This window comes from Meira miltonrushii, assembly GCF_003144205.1.
Source record: "Meira miltonrushii strain MCA 3882 unplaced genomic scaffold FA14scaffold_2, whole genome shotgun sequence".
In the NCBI taxonomy this organism is placed as follows: Eukaryota; Fungi; Basidiomycota; class Exobasidiomycetes; order Exobasidiales; family Brachybasidiaceae; genus Meira; species Meira miltonrushii.
In genome coordinates, this window is record NW_020289944.1 from 3,928,420 (window position 1) to 3,946,558 (window position 18,139).

The following is an 18,139-nucleotide window of genomic DNA, read 5'->3' on the forward strand; positions in this document are numbered from 1 at the left end:
ATTATATTTTACTAAAGTATCTAATTAAATATCTAATAAATCAGATATATTTCTAGAGAAAAAGCTTAGATCTAAATATATTTCTAATGAATAAACTTAAATCTAGATATATATATATATCTTTAAATATATTTATATTTTTCTTATTATTATCTATAGTATAATTATACTATTAAATATAATATACCTTTAAATAAGATAGTTAAATTATATATATATATATATATAATTAATAAATATATTTAATAAAATATTTAATATATATATAATATAAATAAATTTAATAAGATTTAAAGATATTATAAAGTATTCTTATTATTTTTATCTTATAAAATACTATATTCTTTTTTTTAATTATAATAAATAAAAAAGGTTTTTATATATATTCTTTAATATAATAAAAAGATTATTAAAGAAACTTAAAGAATCTATTATAATTCTTTTTTAATCTTATAAATATTATACTTTTATATAATATATATATTATATATTTTATTATATCTATTATTTAAAATATTATATTCTTTCTTTTTTATTATAGTAAATATAAAAGGTTTCTTTATATATTCTTTAATATAATAAGAGGATTATTAAAGAAACTTAAAGAATCTATTATAATTCTCTTTTAATCTTATAAGTATTATACTTTTATATATTATATATATTATATATATTATATATATTATTATATTCTTTTTTTATTATAGTAAATATAAAAGGTTTCTCTATATATTCTTTAATATAATAGTAGAAATATTAAAGAAACTTAAAGAAACTATAATGATTCTCTTTTAATCTTATAGATATTATACTTTTATATATTATATATATAATATATTTTATTATATTAATTATTTATATTATATTTTCTTTACTCTTATAAATATATTTATATTATTATATAACTATATTTATATTATTATATAATTATATTTATATTATTATATAATTATATTTATATTATTATATAACTATATTTATATTATTATATTACTATACTATAAATATTATATTTAATTATTTATTTTTAGATATATAAGAATATCTAAGATTAATAAAATATAAAATATTATATTATATACCTTTTATATCTTTTATAAATATAATAAATTTTACTTTTTTATCTTTCTTTCTTTATACTTCTTTATAAAATTAAAAAATTTTAATTATATTTTAATTTTTTTAAATTATAAGTATAAGAATAGTATAAGATTTACTAGGAAAAAAGAGGAAAGAGAAAGAAGAGAAAGAGAAAGAAGAGGAGGAGAAAGAGAGAAGAAGAAGAAGAAAAGAAAAGAAGAAGAAAGAAGAGGAAAAGAAGAAAAAAAAAGTAAAATAAGATATAAAATAAGGTTTACCTTATTTTATATCTCTTTTACCTCTATCTACCCTTTTTAAGAAGTTAGCTAACCTCTTAAATAACTAATTTATTTTAAAGCTTTATAGAGATAGATAAAGTTATCAGCTTACTATTATAGATAGCTTATTATCTATAAAATAAATAGTAATCTACCTATAGTATTTACTAATAACTTTATCTAATATCTCTTTAAGATATTAGACTAAGTTATCTATAATAACTCTAGCTATTATTAACTATACTAGTAATAGCTATAATCCTTACTATAGATATAATAAAGATTATACTATTACTAAGAATCTTAAAGTTTAAGTTTTTATATATAACTAATATTATAAATTAAAGAAGATTATAAAAGAATATAGATTATAGGAGAAGAGAAAGATTATTAAACGATTTAATATAGTTTCCTTTTAAGAAAAAATAAAAAAAAAACTTATAAAAAAAAAAAAAAATAAAAAAACTAATAGTTTAGATAGTAATATTATCTAAATTATTATCGATTCGATAAAGTTCTAGAAGAAGAGAGTAGTAAGAGACTTTACCGATTAATTATAAGGAATCTTCGATTAGAGTAAACCGAAAAAAAGAGGAGAGGAAGAAGAAGAAGAAAAAGAAGAGGAAGAAGAGGAGGAAGAAGAAGAAGAAGATAAAGAGGAGGATGAAGATAACGATGAAGATGACGATGATAATGATGATGATGAAGATCGTGATCGCGGTGAAGGCTCAAGTCGCAATCCTCCTCCTCCTCCTCTCTCTCGCAAGCTCTCCCTTCGTAGATAATTGTAATTGTATTTCATTAATGCCTATCTATGTACATGACTATGAAGTGTGAGTGTGATCTATGAAAGGTGAGCATGGCATTGCCATGCTCACCATACATTGAATACAAAAATGCCAAAGGCATTTTTGTATTCATTGCGCTTCGCGCATGCTGGCAGTGTCAGTTGACACTGCCAGCATGCCTTTCATGCACCTTCATGCAAGTTTTTCGGCCGCGAGAGCGCGACCCCTGATTCATGCCTCCACATACGCTAGCTACCTCCCACCTCCCGGTGGCGGGAGGTGGGAGGTAGGGGAGGTAAATTTGAGTTTACCTCCCCAAAACCCAACCCTACTAATGATCATGCTGTGCAATAATATAGCATTTGTTGAAAAAAAGCTGTGCTTTGAAAGCTATTTTGATTTCGGGAAATTACCTTGAGAGAAGTGCCACGGCTGGTGCCTTGTGTAGTCTTGGTTCAAAGCGGATTGGTCCGCATTTGACATAGTTTGCTTAGTAAGCCCAGTCAGTCGACGCGAAACATTTCTCCACTTCTAAGAGAGAAAAAAAAGGAAGACTGTCGGAAGATATATGCTAAGTAAGCTAAGCTAGAACAGTCATTACCTTCATCAATCATCAACATCAAAGAGATAGTCAGACTGTCGAAAAAGTCATCTTTGCTTAAACACTTTCTGATCAGTGGCAGATCGAGGAACGTCATTGTCAATTTCCATCCTTCAAGAGAAAGAGAAGGCGTACAGCTGGAAAGACAAATTCGAAGAATGACGACCAATAGCAACGATGATGCACCTCTCAACCCTAAACCTTGGGCAAACGAGCCAATCTTGAGCAAGCCATTATATGCATTCGATCTACCAAAAGAATTGTTGGACAGCCTCAAGCTGCGAAGTATAGATATTCCAACAGAGGCAGACGAAGATGATGGTCATAGCCGCAGAAGGATAGGTGAGGAAAATCACGCCAATCAAAGTGATTCTGGATGTGCAATCTGTCCCAAAGCGCCACAGTTCAGCAACATCTCCGAAAAGCGTGCGCATTTGCGAAGTGATTGGCATAGGTACAATGTCGCCTTGAACAGAAAAGGGAGAAACGAAGATGTGATCGCACAAGAAGCATTTGACAAAATTGCAGAAGAAGTTAGCTCATCCGGTGAATCAGACACTGAATCAGAAGGCGAGATCAGCGTGCGTGTCCCGGTAGATTTGGTCAATACCCTGCTTAGGAGATTGCAACTTGCACGATCAGCAGAAGGTCAGCACGATGCAACGAGTGAAGAAGAAGGAGAAGAGCAAGAAAAAGGAAAGAATTCTGTTGCTAGAGAGCCCCATTTATGGTTCCACACTCCGCCTTCAGATACAGCAAAGGTCATTCCGCAGACTCAATTCGGCATCATCCGACAACTGTTCCCAGAAAACGATGTGGATCATTCCTTAAAGGATTGGCATTCTCTAGCCCTTTCTCGCTTGCAGCCCGGCTCTTTGGACGGTTCCCTAATGCAAGGTGCAAAGCGATTGAAAGGAGCAAGTGCAGCAGATGAAGCTGCTAGCATGCTAAATGTAGTCTTTTACGATGCACCGAACAGAAGGCAAGATTCTGATAGCGAAGGGGAAAGTGATTATGACGAAGAAGAGAATGGAGAAGAAGCTAGTCCTGCTTTGGGCAATCCCCATTCGAATACCTTTGCTCCTCAGCCTCTGCGTACCTGGACAATACTATTGATGGGAGGAGGCGACTTTGCTGCGTTGGTCGTCGCATTGAACCCATACGAACAAGTGATAAGCAAAAAGAAGGGTACGACAGAGCGTCAATTACTGGTGCTCGCACGAAAACAATTCCACAGATATACCACAAGACGGAAACAAGGTGGTGCACAATCTGCTCAAGACGCAAGTGGCAGATTTGCCAAAAGTGCTGGTGCTCAATTACGTAGATACGGTGAACAACAATTGGCAGAAGAGATACGAGAACTGCTCGATAGACCGGAATGGAGAAGTGCGATTCAATCAAGTGAGCGGGTTTGGATTCGTGCAGGTTTACGATCTGCCAGGGGTGTCTTGTGGAGTTGGCCTTCTTCAGGTGGTGCAACTCGTGAGTCACCTTTGGAAGAGATGCGTAGGAAAGATCTTGTGCAAAATTTGCCCGTTGCAGTACGAAAGCCAACAGTAGGAGAATGTTTGAGATGTTTTGCTGAACTTACAAAGGTGCGCATACGACATGAAACGGAAGAAGAGATGCAAAAGAGGGATGAGGCATACAAAGCACAACTGCAAGGTACAGCACAAGCACGTCAAGAAAGAAGACGAAAACAAAAAGAACGTCTCCAGCGTGAAGCAGAGATCAAGCAAGCTGCAAATACCAAAAAACGTACGCCCGTCAAACTTGATCCGATCGAACAATTGAGGAGAGAAAGATTGATTCGTTTAGTGGACATGCTGCGTAAAGGCCGCTTGAGTAATGCTCTAAAGCATTTGGAAAAGTATGAGTTAGATCTACTCCATCCAAACGGTTGGCAGAATGATGCAGATGCAAGTAAGAATCTCGATCCTGACGATGTGGACGAATCTATGGAGTTGGCACATCAAAGGATCAATGCCGAACTACCTGGATGGTGGCGATTCCTTGACGCACGTGAAAAGGGTGCTTTGCTTCATGGACCAGCCGACAGCATCGAATCACAGTTGAGCAATTTGACGATACGTAATCGACTTGTTCCGTCTACAATACTTCACGTAGCAGCCGAAGGAGGAAGTGAAAGCGTTGTGAATCATTTCTTAGTCGAAAGACATTGTGATCCAACAGCAGGAATTGCACCTCCTCCGCATTCTGATGCTTTTGATGAAGACGCAAGCAAACAAGAGATTGCTACAAAGGCATCCGAGAAGGCAAACACAATCTTCCCACATAGAACAGCTTATGACCTTTGCCCTAATCGCGAATCAAGGGATGTATTCAGACGACTGATGGCCACCCGATCAGACTTATGCAAAGATTGGTCAGGAATAGAAAAAGGTGGAGCTCGTGTTCCAAAAGCACTTACAGAAGAGATGGAAGAAGCAAGAAACAAAGAAGAACAAGTACGTGATAAACGTCAATTGATGCGTGACAGAGCACGCAAGAGACAAGAAGAAGAAGCTTCAACGAATGCTCATACAATCACAGAAGAAGACCGTGTTGCTGCTGCTAACCAAAAAGCCAAGAAAGAGGCTGAACAACAATCCTCAACGAGCAACTCGAATCGTCTAGGCGGTTCAGGCTCAGCACCCCGAGCACTACAAAAGAAAATGGACGAATCACAAGGACTCACACCGGAAATGAGAGCACGCATCGAACGAGAAAAGCGTGCGAGAGCAGCAGAAGCTCGTTTGAAAGGTTTGCAAGGCAAATAAAGAGAATTATTCAATGGTGTACTATCCACCTTTACATACACTGTCAGATTAGTATACCATATCATTTCAAAGCTCCATATAGATTGTGATACAAATTTTATTGAGATACTAAGAGCTCGATTCCCATATCATGCTTTCAAAGACATAATACTTCCGACGAACGTCAAAATCAATCTTTGACGTAATTCGACAATATCTTCAGGAACGAGGAAGATTAGAGCACCCAATTTACGTGCGATAGAGATGGCCAATTTGGCATTCAATCTGCATTCATCTTCTGTTCGTCCTGCATTGACCAAAGATTGATCAACGATTCCGGGTCGTAGACCATCTAGCAAATCGAGGAAGAAGATACCGTTCTTGATGTTTGGATCCTTGAAGCTGCGCATAGAGGAAGTCTTGCCATGTGCTTTGACCACATCATTAGCCCATCTGATCATATCTTGATCGGTCACACCTTTACCGCCTTTTCCTAACGAGCGTAAAGTAGTGGTAATATTCAGTCGCATTAATTGCCAAACGAGACCGAGAGTGAGAGTGCGGGTTCCATCAACGATGTCTGCACCTTGAATGCCCACAATGCGCATATCATTCATCTTTGCCAAATCAACGGCATAATTGGTGTTTTCCACCATCTTGAATCTTGACAGCTCTTGTCCCTCTTTTGGCTTGCTTACTCTGCGCCATGCAACACTACCTGGCACGACCTTATCGAATGCCTGCAAGATTACTGTACCATCTTTCAAATCTTCGAACAAGTTGTACACACCAGGATCGACGTCCAAACTGTTGAGCCATAGAGTGAATACACGAGCTTCACGTTCTCCTTCTGCGTCAAAGTCCTCAATCTCAACAGGTGGTGGTGTCTCAAGTGCTTCCAAACAAGGCCATGTGTTGAACAAATGAGCAACAAAGGCCAAATTCAACTTTGGATTTCCAGCCACCATTGCACCAGGTGTCAAATATTTACGACATCCGATCGCATCAGCACGTTGCAAAACCATCTCTGCTCTTTGCAACAGATCACGTTGCTGTAGAGGAGCACGATCGCATTGGTCTGGTTTTAATTGGGATAACAAGACTGTGTAGTTTTCACCATCGCTGACGTCTTTGCTGAAATTGTTGACTCTCTTGGGCCAGTTGGCTGCCTTGAGGTGGTAATTGAACCATCTTAGAAGGATCTGGTCTGGTGGTAAGCGCAAGAATTCTTCCAATGTTTCATCTTCGTCCAAAAGTCGGTACAATTCAGGATGATGTTTCAAATCGATCTTACTGAGCAATCCACGTCGAATGATTTGCCAAATGAGACCAAGAATCAAATGTTCACGACCATCGATCAAATCTTGTGCACCGACATTCACGACGCTGCACCCTATTGCCTTTGCTGATGTAATGACGATATTGTTGTTCTCTGTCATTTGGAACGCATTCGGTCCTTTTCCACCTTTGCCAACATTGAGTACACGTTCATCAATTGTATCGGGAACGGCGTCGTTGATCAATTTACACAAGATAAGACCATCCTTGCAGTCATCAAAGAGTTGGAAAGTGTCTGTTGGAATGGGTAGTCTTGCTCCGATGTGAGCATCTCCTGCTAAGCTTTGATTGATGTGACGAGTGAATTCTGTCCTTTCATCTTCGTTGATAGTATGTTGCACACTAGCATTGCTACCCTTGACTGTCATTTTTCCTTTTGTTGCTGTTCCGGCTGTTGCATTATTTCCTGCTCTCAATTTGGCCAATAGATCCACATAATCGTCCAATTCCACACGACCAGAAGAGTCAAGGCTTACTTCTTTCAATGTTTCTCTTACTTGATCATAAGTTGCCTCTCCTGATTCTTGAATAGCTTTCATCACGTTTTGCTTATCAATGCTTCCCTTTTCATCAATATCAATCGTTCTAAAACGTGAGATTAAACCCATCATCTCCTCTTGGGAGAATTGAGGGTATTTTCGCTGTAACTTGATAGCCTCCATCTTGGCTGTAATGAGTACAGTAAAAGTTAAGCCGATAAGATATGGTAGTAGTAATGACAATCGTTCTTGCTCCACAGAGTAGTTTGGATGGATATTCCAACACAGCCATTCACCGAGAATCAGTGCCTGCGTGCGTGTGCGTGTTCTGGCTTGTGCATTTATTCATTCTCGGTCCGTTCAATGCCTTGTCTCCCAATGCTGCCTAAGGGTGCTTGGCTTGAGTGCATGTGTACAGTGTTCTGCCCTAAACTCACGTGTATCCTGGCTGGGGGGGTTAATGTCTTCCCACCTTGGCGCGCTTCTGTGACGCACAAATACAAAAAGCCAATTAGAGTGATTACAATTGTAGGGAGCACTGCATTACAGAATTTGTACTTGCAATACAACACGTTACGCCCACTCTTTTGCGTTTGGCGTATTACCGCGCTCGAAGAAGAAAGGCGGCACCCAAAATTCTGCACGCATGGAAGTTTAAGAAGGGCAATCAATCAAAATTGGTAACTCTTTGGACTAACAAAAGTCAGGTCCGCATCCATTCGCCTCCATCATCATCATCACTAAACGATATCGTAATCGATTCAGCATATACTTGATTTCTCGGTTTCATCTCATCATTTCATTCCAGCATACCGCTTCTTAACATATTTTGCCACCTTATTCTGATTCGAGATCCTTCCATCGTACCCGATTCAAAAAAAAAACTCGAAAGCGCAACGATTGTGATCTGATTTCTCAGTGACACCTTCAGAATGGCTACTACATCATCTCTACCTGCAGCGCCAGCAGCTGCTTCAAGTGCTGCTCTTGAGACTGCCATCTCAGAAACAAACGCAAAAGAATCAGCCAATGGAGTCGATCAAACCGGCGCAGATCAAAGTACAACATCTGTGAACGGAGCGGAAGATGCAGATGATTCAATCAGAACAGTATTCACAGATCCCGAAAACTTCAACGTCAAACATCCTCTATTTCACAATTGGACTTTATGGTTCGACAATCCTTCAGCAAAAGGACTAAGTGTTAAAACACCAGGAGGCAAAGACAGTTGGGGTGAGGATTTGAACAAGGTGGTGGATTTTGATTCGGTTGAAGAATTTTGGGGATTGTACAATAACGTCATCCCACCTTCTGCTCTACCGCAAAAGGCAAACTACTACCTTTTCAAAGAAGGTATTAAACCTGCATGGGAAGACCCAGCAAACACAAACGGAGGAAAATGGAGCATTCAACTACCCAGAGATAAAAGCAAAGCAGGAATCGATCGACTTTGGCTTTATACAATGTTGGCCGCGATCGGAGAAACACTTGAATCACAAACACCAGCAGACACTTCTGACCCTAATCCCGATATTGTCACTGGTGTTATCATGTCAGCAAGACCTTCGTTCTATCGTATTTCAATTTGGACTAGAAAAGCAGAAGATCCCGTCGAAGAAGCAGCGCCAGGAAGTATCGGAAGACATTTGCTTGACATTGGACAACATTTCAAGACACAGATTCTAGGGTACGATCTACACCAAAAAGTCAGTCATGCAGGAGGATTGACTAGCGAAGTTGAATTCCAAAGTCACAAAGAGAGCGAAAAGAAGAAAGGAAAGAAGTTTGTCATCTAAGGGTCAGTGCGTTTATCCCTGCTTTTGCAACAAATCAGGTCGCATGTTTGAACGTGAGCAAGAAAAGACTGTGCCTACCACCATATCAGAACAACGAGACCCCGGCGCAACTATGGTTACACATGGAAGATTTCACGCAGGTCTAGAGATTCCCCTTCTAACAATTGGGTTCATTTTACAGTATCCGCATTTTCCATTCTCACATTCATCCAACTTTACCTGGTTCTTGCGATCACCTCATGTATGTTTACTCTCAAAAACCACGCAGTACATTATTCTCTGCTAATGGTATATCTCAAATTTAAAAGTATTTGTGTGATGATATGGTATATTTGGAATTGTACAACCCTAGTCTTTCGGGTATAATTCTTATGCTTTCTTGAAAATTGAAGACCATACTTGACGCAATTCCGTCAATTCTTTGATCACTGCATCGCCGATCTTCTCTGTGTTGTCATTGTCTGCGGCTTGCAAGCCATTTTGATGAATTTCTCCGCCATCCTTTCCATTTTCATCTATCCATCCTTTCGAATGAGTTGATCCTACAAAGTTCATGCAATAAACTAATCCTTCACTTGTTCCTACAACACAATGATCCGGATCCAAAACAAGTGACATCGGATTACGTGAAGGTGTTGCCAATTGATCTTTCATCGATTGCCATTCACCTCCAATCGGTACCACACCTTGAGGTTGTTCGATGGTTTGTTGTGAAGTTTGACTCGCTTCTCCATTGACTTTTTCTTGATTCTGTTCTGCATCTTCAGCAGCAACAGTGAGTCCGTTTGGTACTTTCTGCGTTGGCAATGCGATCCTGTGCTCTTCGAAGGTGGTGGTATACAATCTTCTATCAGCTCCTGCCCGCGTACTGAATCTGCTGGCACAGACAATCCTTCTCTTGGCTGCATCAACACATCCAACCGCACCTTCTGGTGTATCGATCACGCTCAACACCAAAGGAGCAACTGACAAATTTGGAGCAATTCGCGTACCTGTTTCAGGCGTACTGTCGTAGCTTTCATCGGGCATCTCTTCCAGATGTGCTTTCATCCTTTGTGATGTCAATCTAGGTGGCGTAGCAAATGTTGAATTGGTAGGAGAAACGGTAGGCGAATTTGGACCAGCGCTACCTGCATTGGAAAGACGAGAAGCTGTACGGACAGGTTTTAACGGTGTATTCGCTTTCATGGCTGAGCTTGCTGTAGGTGTACGTGCTCTTGGTGACATGGCTGTCAAGTCTCCCAGTCCAACGATCGAATTCCTCTTGATTATGGAAGAAGTTGGCGAACGTGGTGATGCAGGAAGCGAGTTACGCAAAGACTGTGTTCGAGTATGACTGGAGGGTGTAGTAGATTTGACTGGTGTATTCAAACCAGCTCCAACGGATCTTCTGGGTGTGACTGAAACTGAGTTCGTCAAAGCAAGTGATGATCTCCTATTCAAACTCGATGCAACAGTGCTGGTAGTTGATATAGTGCTGGCGTTGGAGTCTCTTCTCGCCCGTGTACGCCTTTTGATTGGCACAATGTGCTCCTGCCATTGAAGATGAATGACTGTATTGTGTGATCCCATTGTGATAGTATTACGATGAGCGGCAAACCACTGCATCATGTTCGAGCCATCTTTCAAGCCAGATAACCGACTTGACAAATTTGGCGCAAGCTTTGATACGTCAAATTGACCAATCATCTCCTTCTTTGGCGAAGAGAGATCAAAAGTACGAATGATACCATCTACTGTGACAGCGACAATTTTATCGTGATCGACGATCGAAACACCCAAAGAGACATTCGATTGTTGGCCAAAACGGACAATCTTCGTCCCATTCCTCCAATCCCATACAACGATTGCTTTATCTTGTCCAACACTGACTAGGTAATCCGAGTTTAATGCAACATTACGTATTCCACGATTATGTCCACTGAGTGTTTGAAGTAATGTCCAAGTACGCATGTCCCAGATCATCACTCGACCCGTATCATATAGCCCAGCTGCCAAGATACCTTCTTCCGCCAAAAAGTCTAAACAAGCAATCGCTTTTGCTTTTAGTACTTTTTTACATGCTCCAGTTCTCAAATCCCAAACGCGAATGGTCTCGTCGTACGACCCGGTGACCAAAGTTGTACGACCTTTGAGCTTCATTGCTGTAACAAAGCCTGTGTGACCCGGCATGAGCGTGATACTTTGACAGATACCTTTTGCCCAATTGCGTTCGCGAAAGTATAATCCTTTTACCATGGGTTCCCAACCTGTAGGATCTGTTGGTGGTGTTAATGGAATGCTATCGCCCATCGTTAGAACCAAAGCATACGAACGCCAGAGATCAGGATGTACGGAGATCGCACTCCATCTTTTCGAGACTAGACGACATCGAAGCAATTCGTGTATATGCAATCTCTCGAAAATCTTCAGATGAAGATCGTCCGGCAAAGAGCTTATGATGTCGCGTGAAAGTGAGAGGCGCTTTTTCAAGACATTTTGCATTCCTGCGATATCACCTGGCAGACAGGCATCCAGAACTATGTCCAAGAGCTTACGTCGGGAAGGGGCGTCCAACATGCGTATCTGTGCCTTAACCTTTTCCTCATCAAAGCCCGATGTTGATGCCTTGGAGGTGAGAGCGGAAGTGTCGAATTTGTCAAGACCATTTGGAACCTGAGTTTCTGTGGATGCTGATTCTTCCTCCTCTTCATCATACAAGACACAATGTCCCCATCCTAGCTTCTTGGCAGCACGAATGTTCAAGGCGGAATCGTCTACAAAGTAGCATCGGCTTGTATCCTTCATTCCAACAATCTGAAGAGCACCATCATAGAATTCTCGTTCAGGTTTACAGGCGAAGTTGTGTAAAGCATAATCGCAATAAATTATTCCTTCAACGTACTGATCCAATTCCAATAAACGTAAACAACGTAAAGCATGTGTTTTATATGCGTTTGTTAAAGCCCATATCCGACATTTTGTAAGATCTAAATCTTGTAACATCTTTTTGACCTTCTCATCGGGTCTCAGGATCTCATCCAATGGTAACGATGCATCGCATTTTTCATCATAATCTAGAGCATCAATCTCATGATGCATAACCAATCCTCTGATCGCCAATCCGTATTCCTTGTAATATCGTTTATGTAACCTTTGGGTTTCTTCTTCCGATAATCCTAAGCCACGAAAATATGCCTTGATTCTCTTTGTCATCAATTCTGCGATCCTTGTGGATTTTTTGTACAGTGTATTGTCAATATCTAGCCAAACGATTGCTCTCCCATCATCACCTATCTCTAATGCGCCTTCTTTCAAAGGATGTACGCCCACCCGAAGTGTGCTTGAAGATGCATGTGCGTTTGGATTCCAGCACTCTTTATCCTTGCCAGCAAGTGAGTCTTTTGGCGTCTCAAATACATCGCTGCCCTTCATGGGAGATGATCTTGATTTTTGACCTGTTGCATCATCTATCCTTCCTCTTGCTTGGCTAGAAATGGAAGATGATCTTGCATGCAAAGAGCTAGTCTCGCCTGCCTTTATTCCATTTCTGTCAACTTTTTTGCTGACCGTTGAAGCAGCTTTTGACATTGCTTCTAGCCCTGACTTTACCTGACCAACCTCTCAGAACAGAAGGATAAAAGAAGTGAGCATACACTTTTTGATTGATTAGTGAATGTGACACATAGAGAGAACACTTTTTGCTGTAGCTGCATTGTCTGTGTATGCATGCATTAGCGTTCCGCCTACCTGCGCCGCCCATTGATCAAAGCGGAGGTTAGACTAACTACTAATGCTTCGTCCCAAAATTTAATCAAAAGTCTTCTTCCATTTTTAGTCCTTCTTAAATTCCGGGAGAGCCGGGCGCGTGACAAGCCATTCACCTCGGCGTATACTGCCTGTCTACTTCCTTTCAAATTTTTCCTACTTGCAGGCGCGCTGCGCGCGAATTGGAGTCATTGCCTTTCTTGGTTGAATCCACACTGTACCACACACGACTAAATTTTCTTCCTTCTCTTCTCCCCACATATCAGAAGAAAACAATATTCATCATGGTTTGCGCAGATTGTCATCCATCAGAAGGTCCTATCAAGCATGTCAACGGTCATACCAATGGCATCGCTGAAACCCACGTTCCAATCGATAATAAAGCAGTCACAAGACAAAGAGGAAGTGTTGCCCAACAACCGTTCCATGCAAACAATGTAGGAAATTTGTCCAACTTCAAGATTATCGAATCTACCCTACGTGAAGGTGAACAATTCGCAAACGCTTTCTTTGACACTGAAACAAAGATTAACATCGCCAAAGCACTTGATGAAATGGGAGTAGACTGTATCGAATTAACAAGTCCTGCAGCAAGTGAACAGAGCAGATCCGATTGTGAAGCCATTTGCAAGCTCGGATTAAAGACAAAGGTTATCACTCACATTCGTTGTCACATGGACGATGCAAGAATCGCTTGTGAAACTGGTGTGGACGGTGTGGATGTCGTTATGGGTACCAGCAAATTCTTGCGTGAATACTCACACGGTAAGGATATCACCTACATCACCAAAGCAGCCATCGAAGTTATCGAATTCGTCAAGAGCAAAGGAATTGAAATCAGATTCTCTACCGAAGACAGTTTCCGTTCCGATTTGGTGGATCTATTAAGCATTTACCAAGCAGTTGACCGTGTTGGTGTGAACCGTGTCGGTATTGCAGACACTGTTGGTGTTGCAAACCCACGTCAAGTGTACGACTTGGTCAAGGTTTTGCGTGGTGTAATTTCACCAGAATGTGATATCGAAGTTCATTTGCACAACGATACCGGATGTGCTATCGCAAACGCATACGCTGCCCTCGAAGCAGGAGCAACACACATTGACACAACCGTTTTGGGTATCGGAGAACGTAACGGTATCGTTCCTTTGGGTGGTTTCCTTGCCCGTATGTACACAGTCGATCGTGACTTTGTTATGAGCAAGTACAAGATTGCAAACATTCGTGAAGTTGAAAACTTGGTTGCAGACTCTGTCCAAATTCAAGTTCCATTCAACAACTACGTTACCGGTTACTGTGCCTTCACACACAAGGCAGGTATCCATGCCAAGGCAATTTTGGCTAACCCAGCAACGTATGAAATCTTGAAGCCAGAAGATTTCGGAATGTCAAGATATGTGAACATTGGATCTCGTTTGGTCGGATGGAACGCAATCAAATCACGTTCAGAACAATTGGAATTAGATTTGACTGATGAGCAAATCAAGATTTGCACACAAAAGGTTAAATCTTTGGCAGACGTTCGTGAACAAACGGTTGAAGATGTTGACCGTATCTTGCGTGATTACTGGCATGCACTACCGGGAAACAGCAACACAAGAACGATTACAGGAGCACCAAAGCATGCTGTTGATGCTACTTCATCTTAATCTTATTGCTTGCAACTCCTTCATTGCTTGGAAATGATCTGTTCTATAGATTATATTCTCCCATTTCTCAAAAGTAAGAACAGGATTCAAGCTTCGCTGTCCATTTCCTGTCATGTATATACATAGTAGCAATTCGTATCTAAGTCTCTTTCTACAAGATGCTAGTGGTCCAATCATTTCTGTTGCATTTCAAAGGCTTTTAAAGCGCGTTAGATGTGCATGCATTTGAAATGTTCTGTGATTTCATAGGGGTCCTGCACACTTTCCCGCAGGCTTTTAGTGCAGTAGGGGCAATCACTATATGTCGCATTATCTGAACCTACCATTAGAGCTCACATCATCAGACATCGGCAATTGCAGGAGCAACTAAATGAAGTAGTGTTTACCCTATTGAGCATAGTTCCGTAAAAGTACAAGGTAGTAGAAGTGGTGATATAGACTCAAAGGCTTGCTTTGTTCAAATTTCGTTCTTCAGCAATGCTCTTGCTCAATTTTTCATTTGCACTTTCTAGATTTTGAATCTTTTCTTGATTAACTTGCAAAACATTCAAAAGGTGTTCCAATCGATCACGTACTGCTTGATTGCCACGTGTAAAGTTACCGGTAACCTTGAAACAATCATTTAATTCCCGCATTTCCGTTTCTGCTTCTCTGATCAACTTTTCACAGGATCCGATCGAGCTTGTGTTTGTTAGATACCTTTGTGTATCCGCAAATACACGATCACGACATAACTCTTTCAATGCTTGTAAGATCACAGGTCTTCCGGCACGAATAAAGCCTGGCCTTCCATCGATATGTCGAACAGAGATCAACTCTGCCTGTTCCATCGCTTTCAATGCGTTTTCGTCTCCTTTCAAACCGTCATGCAAGAGGGAGTAATAAGGTAATTCACCCTTGTTTGCCAACTTTTCTACGATCAGCCATGCCTGTCCTCTTGACCATGGCAACGCTTTTGCATCTTCTAAATCATCTCCGAACGCATTCTTTCGAATTTCAATCACCGTTCTTGCAATAATGTCTTTCACTGCAGATTCTACCGTGTATCCTAAGCCAACCTTTTGCACTAATGCTTCTAAATCTGTCAATCTTCCACCTAACAGATCAACCCATTTGGCGGTTTCTGCGTCCATACTCTCTGCTTCAGCTTCCTTTTTAGCCTGAACTGGTAATGCAGGCTTCGAATCGGTTTGTGTTCCACTTCCCGTGAGCAGAGATGTGATAGTAGACGGTTTCTCCTTTGCTTCATTGACTGCTTCCGATCCTTTCTTCTGTCCTTCAATTGAAGCCGCGTTACCTACTCTGCCAAGCTCTTTCAATTTTGAGAACACATATCCTCTTGCCTTTTCTTCATCGGCGTCTGCTAAGGTGATACTTTGGAACGGAATATTTGGCAATGCACGTCCTAATGTCTTTGCCATTGCAACTGGATTATCCGTCACGAAAACAACATGTGCAGTTCCGCTCGTGACAACATCTGCAGCCCACGCTGCAAGTGTTGTCCATAAAAGATCAGATTGTAAACCTTTATGATGGAAACCATCAAGCACAACGACTGGTGCATCATATCCACGATCATCTTTTGGTCCTTGTTCAGATAACAACAGCGATGCTTCTGGACCTAGTTCATCACGATTCTCCATAGAATTCTGAGCGGAGCTGCTAGTAATCGATGTATCTCCTCCTTCTTTTTCTGAATCAGACTTTGCAGAAGATCCCTTGACAAAGGATGGAAGTACGTCAATCGCTTTTCCAATTGTGGACTTCTCCTTCTCTGCTGCCGGAGGTGCTGAGGTAGGACTAACAGCAGTTTCAGAATTGGTAGCCGTCAAAGCAGGAGTAGGTGTGGACACTTTGCCATCTCGAACGGCAGCTGGATCAATTAATTCCTTCTCTGTAGTCTTGGCTTTACCATCTTCCTCCTTTGTTGCACTTGGCTTTCCTTTTGTGGATCTTTTTGCCTCCTTTTCTTTCTTGCGAAGCGTTTCTTGCTTAATGTTAGCAAGTGCAGCCGTTGTCACATTCAAGACTTGTTTCAATTGAGCGTCTGTAGGTGTGGAAAAGCCAGCTTTGCTACCGATCAATCCAACAGCTGCTAAATCGATCAAATTGTTCAAAGAAGAGATCCAAGAGAAGACGGGAAAGTAGCCTACTTGATTGGCAAGAGCAGGAACCAGAGCAGAATCTTCACCTTTTGCTGTATGTGCAATTTCTTCACAGTGAATTGTCAAATGTTTCAAGCCGGGATGATCAGTCGCACGCTCCAACAGAGGATGCTTTCCGCTACCTCGTGGACCGGCAATGGTGATAAATGTTGTCGGTGTTTCGCGTAGCCATCCTTGAATTTCATCCACAGCTGCTTTTCGCTCCCACCAATCGTCTAGAGATGTATCCTTGTCCTTATTGACTGAATTGAATAGATCACCAGTCTTCTTCTTCAACCAAGCATAGAGGCGATAATCAGACAAAGTAAAAACGTTGCCGACATTGCTCTTGATGAAGAATGCTCTGATTGGATCAAACACGGCGTATGTGATCGTACCTAGGAAGAATGCTAAGATGGGCAAAACGATACGTGGATGATTTGTCAACCAATCCCATAACTTGTGTGCGTGTAGTGGAGGAACGTAATCGATCACTACTTTTCGATTTCCAACACTGGCTCCATACAAACAATTACGAGCAGATGTCGCAGATCGCATTCGGTGAAACGTGGCTGTTGCTTTATTGTCCTTAGCATTGATCTCTAGATTGACAACTCGTCCATAAGGTCGTAAAATCTCCCATAATTGTTGTTCACCTGGCGCACCTCCTTCAACGAACGAGATGCTCAGTATACGGGAAGGATATCTTGCCAAATCTTCTAGCCAAGGCGTTCCCAAAACAATATGAACGCTGGGCTTCGGTAGCCATGATTCCGGCAACAGCCTAGCCAGAGAAAGCGGGTATTGATAGATTGGACGCAGATGTGGACGAATACGAGCATTGATGACGGACAGAGTTGCAGCTTCAGCATGGGTCAAATTTGTTCCTCCTGGAATTTGTCGAACGTGACCAATAGCACGTAGCATTGCCTGTTCTTCAGGTTTATAAGCGAAAGTCAAGAATGCACCTCCATCTTTTGATCTACTCTCTGCACCAATGATGCGAAATCCAAATCCGATACTTTCTTGATTGGGTAAAACTTGCTTGAGATTTGTCAATTGTGCATCACCTTGAAATGCACTGATATAGCCTCTAGGATCAAAGATTCCAAGTGTTAAAGGGAATACCGAATCAAAGTATAAGTGTGCAACGGAATATCCTGGTGGTATTTCACTGCTATCAGCTGCTCCTTCAGGAGGCGCTTCAGCATCGGATGTAGGGAGTGTAAGTGTCGATCCGAACCTTTTACTGATTATTGTCTCAATCTTTGGTGATGATCGTTTGAACGGTGTTGTATGAATGCGTGTTGCGATAGGCGATAAATGAACAGCTCGTGAGAACAAAGGTGCTTGAGAGCCTGCTTTCAATCCGATCGTCTTATTCGTTGTCAATGTACGATCACATCGGCCGAGAATGCCGAGCGATCTACGTGACAACATCCTCTTTGAAATGTGTGTGACGATGGTGATAAGCAGATAC

At 40.9% G+C, this 18,139-nt stretch overlaps 6 protein-coding genes across 6 annotated transcripts; 3 read left to right on the top strand and 3 right to left on the bottom strand.

Annotated features, from left to right (window-relative positions):
* Positions 1–2,640: 2,640 nt before the first annotated feature.
* Positions 2,641–5,594, top strand: FA14DRAFT_52511 (uncharacterized protein). The gene has a single exon (XM_025502473.1). The coding sequence runs from the start codon at positions 2,906–2,908 to the stop codon at positions 5,528–5,530; it is 2,625 nt and encodes an 874-aa protein (XP_025356480.1). The 5' UTR covers positions 2,641–2,905; the 3' UTR covers positions 5,531–5,594.
* FA14DRAFT_52498 (uncharacterized protein) lies at positions 5,595–7,883 on the bottom strand. The gene has a single exon (XM_025502472.1). The coding sequence runs from the start codon at positions 7,507–7,509 to the stop codon at positions 5,659–5,661; it is 1,851 nt and encodes a 616-aa protein (XP_025356481.1). The 5' UTR covers positions 7,510–7,883; the 3' UTR covers positions 5,595–5,658.
* Positions 7,884–7,892: 9 nt separating this feature from the next.
* On the top strand, positions 7,893–9,423 carry FA14DRAFT_146400 (translation initiation factor eIF4e). The gene has a single exon (XM_025497314.1). It carries the CDS (start codon positions 8,259–8,261, stop codon positions 9,120–9,122), a length of 864 nt encoding a protein of 287 aa, XP_025356482.1. The 5' UTR covers positions 7,893–8,258; the 3' UTR covers positions 9,123–9,423.
* Positions 9,402–12,765, bottom strand: FA14DRAFT_161015 (uncharacterized protein). Its single transcript, XM_025498936.1, has one exon. It carries the CDS (start codon positions 12,690–12,692, stop codon positions 9,492–9,494), a length of 3,201 nt encoding a protein of 1,066 aa, XP_025356483.1. The 5' UTR covers positions 12,693–12,765; the 3' UTR covers positions 9,402–9,491.
* A 209-nt stretch (positions 12,766–12,974) lies between these two features.
* Positions 12,975–14,954, top strand: FA14DRAFT_161016 (homocitrate synthase). Its single transcript, XM_025498937.1, has one exon. The coding sequence runs from the start codon at positions 13,154–13,156 to the stop codon at positions 14,513–14,515; it is 1,362 nt and encodes a 453-aa protein (XP_025356484.1). The 5' UTR covers positions 12,975–13,153; the 3' UTR covers positions 14,516–14,954.
* Position 14,955: 1 nt separating this feature from the next.
* FA14DRAFT_146408 (uncharacterized protein) lies at positions 14,956–18,099 on the bottom strand (the record flags this gene model as incomplete). The annotated part of the gene is made up of 3 exons (XM_025497315.1): positions 14,956–16,103; positions 16,317–17,522; positions 17,580–18,099. 3 exons carry the CDS (start codon positions 18,097–18,099, stop codon positions 14,956–14,958), a joined length of 2,874 nt encoding a protein of 957 aa, XP_025356485.1.
* Between the last annotated feature and the right edge of the window lie 40 nt (positions 18,100–18,139).

What these genes read in the sequence shown, in the direction of transcription:
- FA14DRAFT_52511 (XM_025502473.1), top strand. Translation starts at nt 2,906, where the DNA reads ATGACGACCAATAGCAACGATGATGCACCTCTCAACCCTAAACCTTGG.
- FA14DRAFT_161016 (XM_025498937.1), top strand. Translation starts at nt 13,154, where the DNA reads ATGGTTTGCGCAGATTGTCATCCATCAGAAGGTCCTATCAAGCATGTC.
- FA14DRAFT_52498 (XM_025502472.1), bottom strand. Translation starts at nt 7,509, where the DNA reads ATGGAGGCTATCAAGTTACAGCGAAAATACCCTCAATTCTCCCAAGAG.
- FA14DRAFT_146400 (XM_025497314.1), top strand. Translation starts at nt 8,259, where the DNA reads ATGGCTACTACATCATCTCTACCTGCAGCGCCAGCAGCTGCTTCAAGT.
- FA14DRAFT_161015 (XM_025498936.1), bottom strand. Translation starts at nt 12,692, where the DNA reads ATGTCAAAAGCTGCTTCAACGGTCAGCAAAAAAGTTGACAGAAATGGA.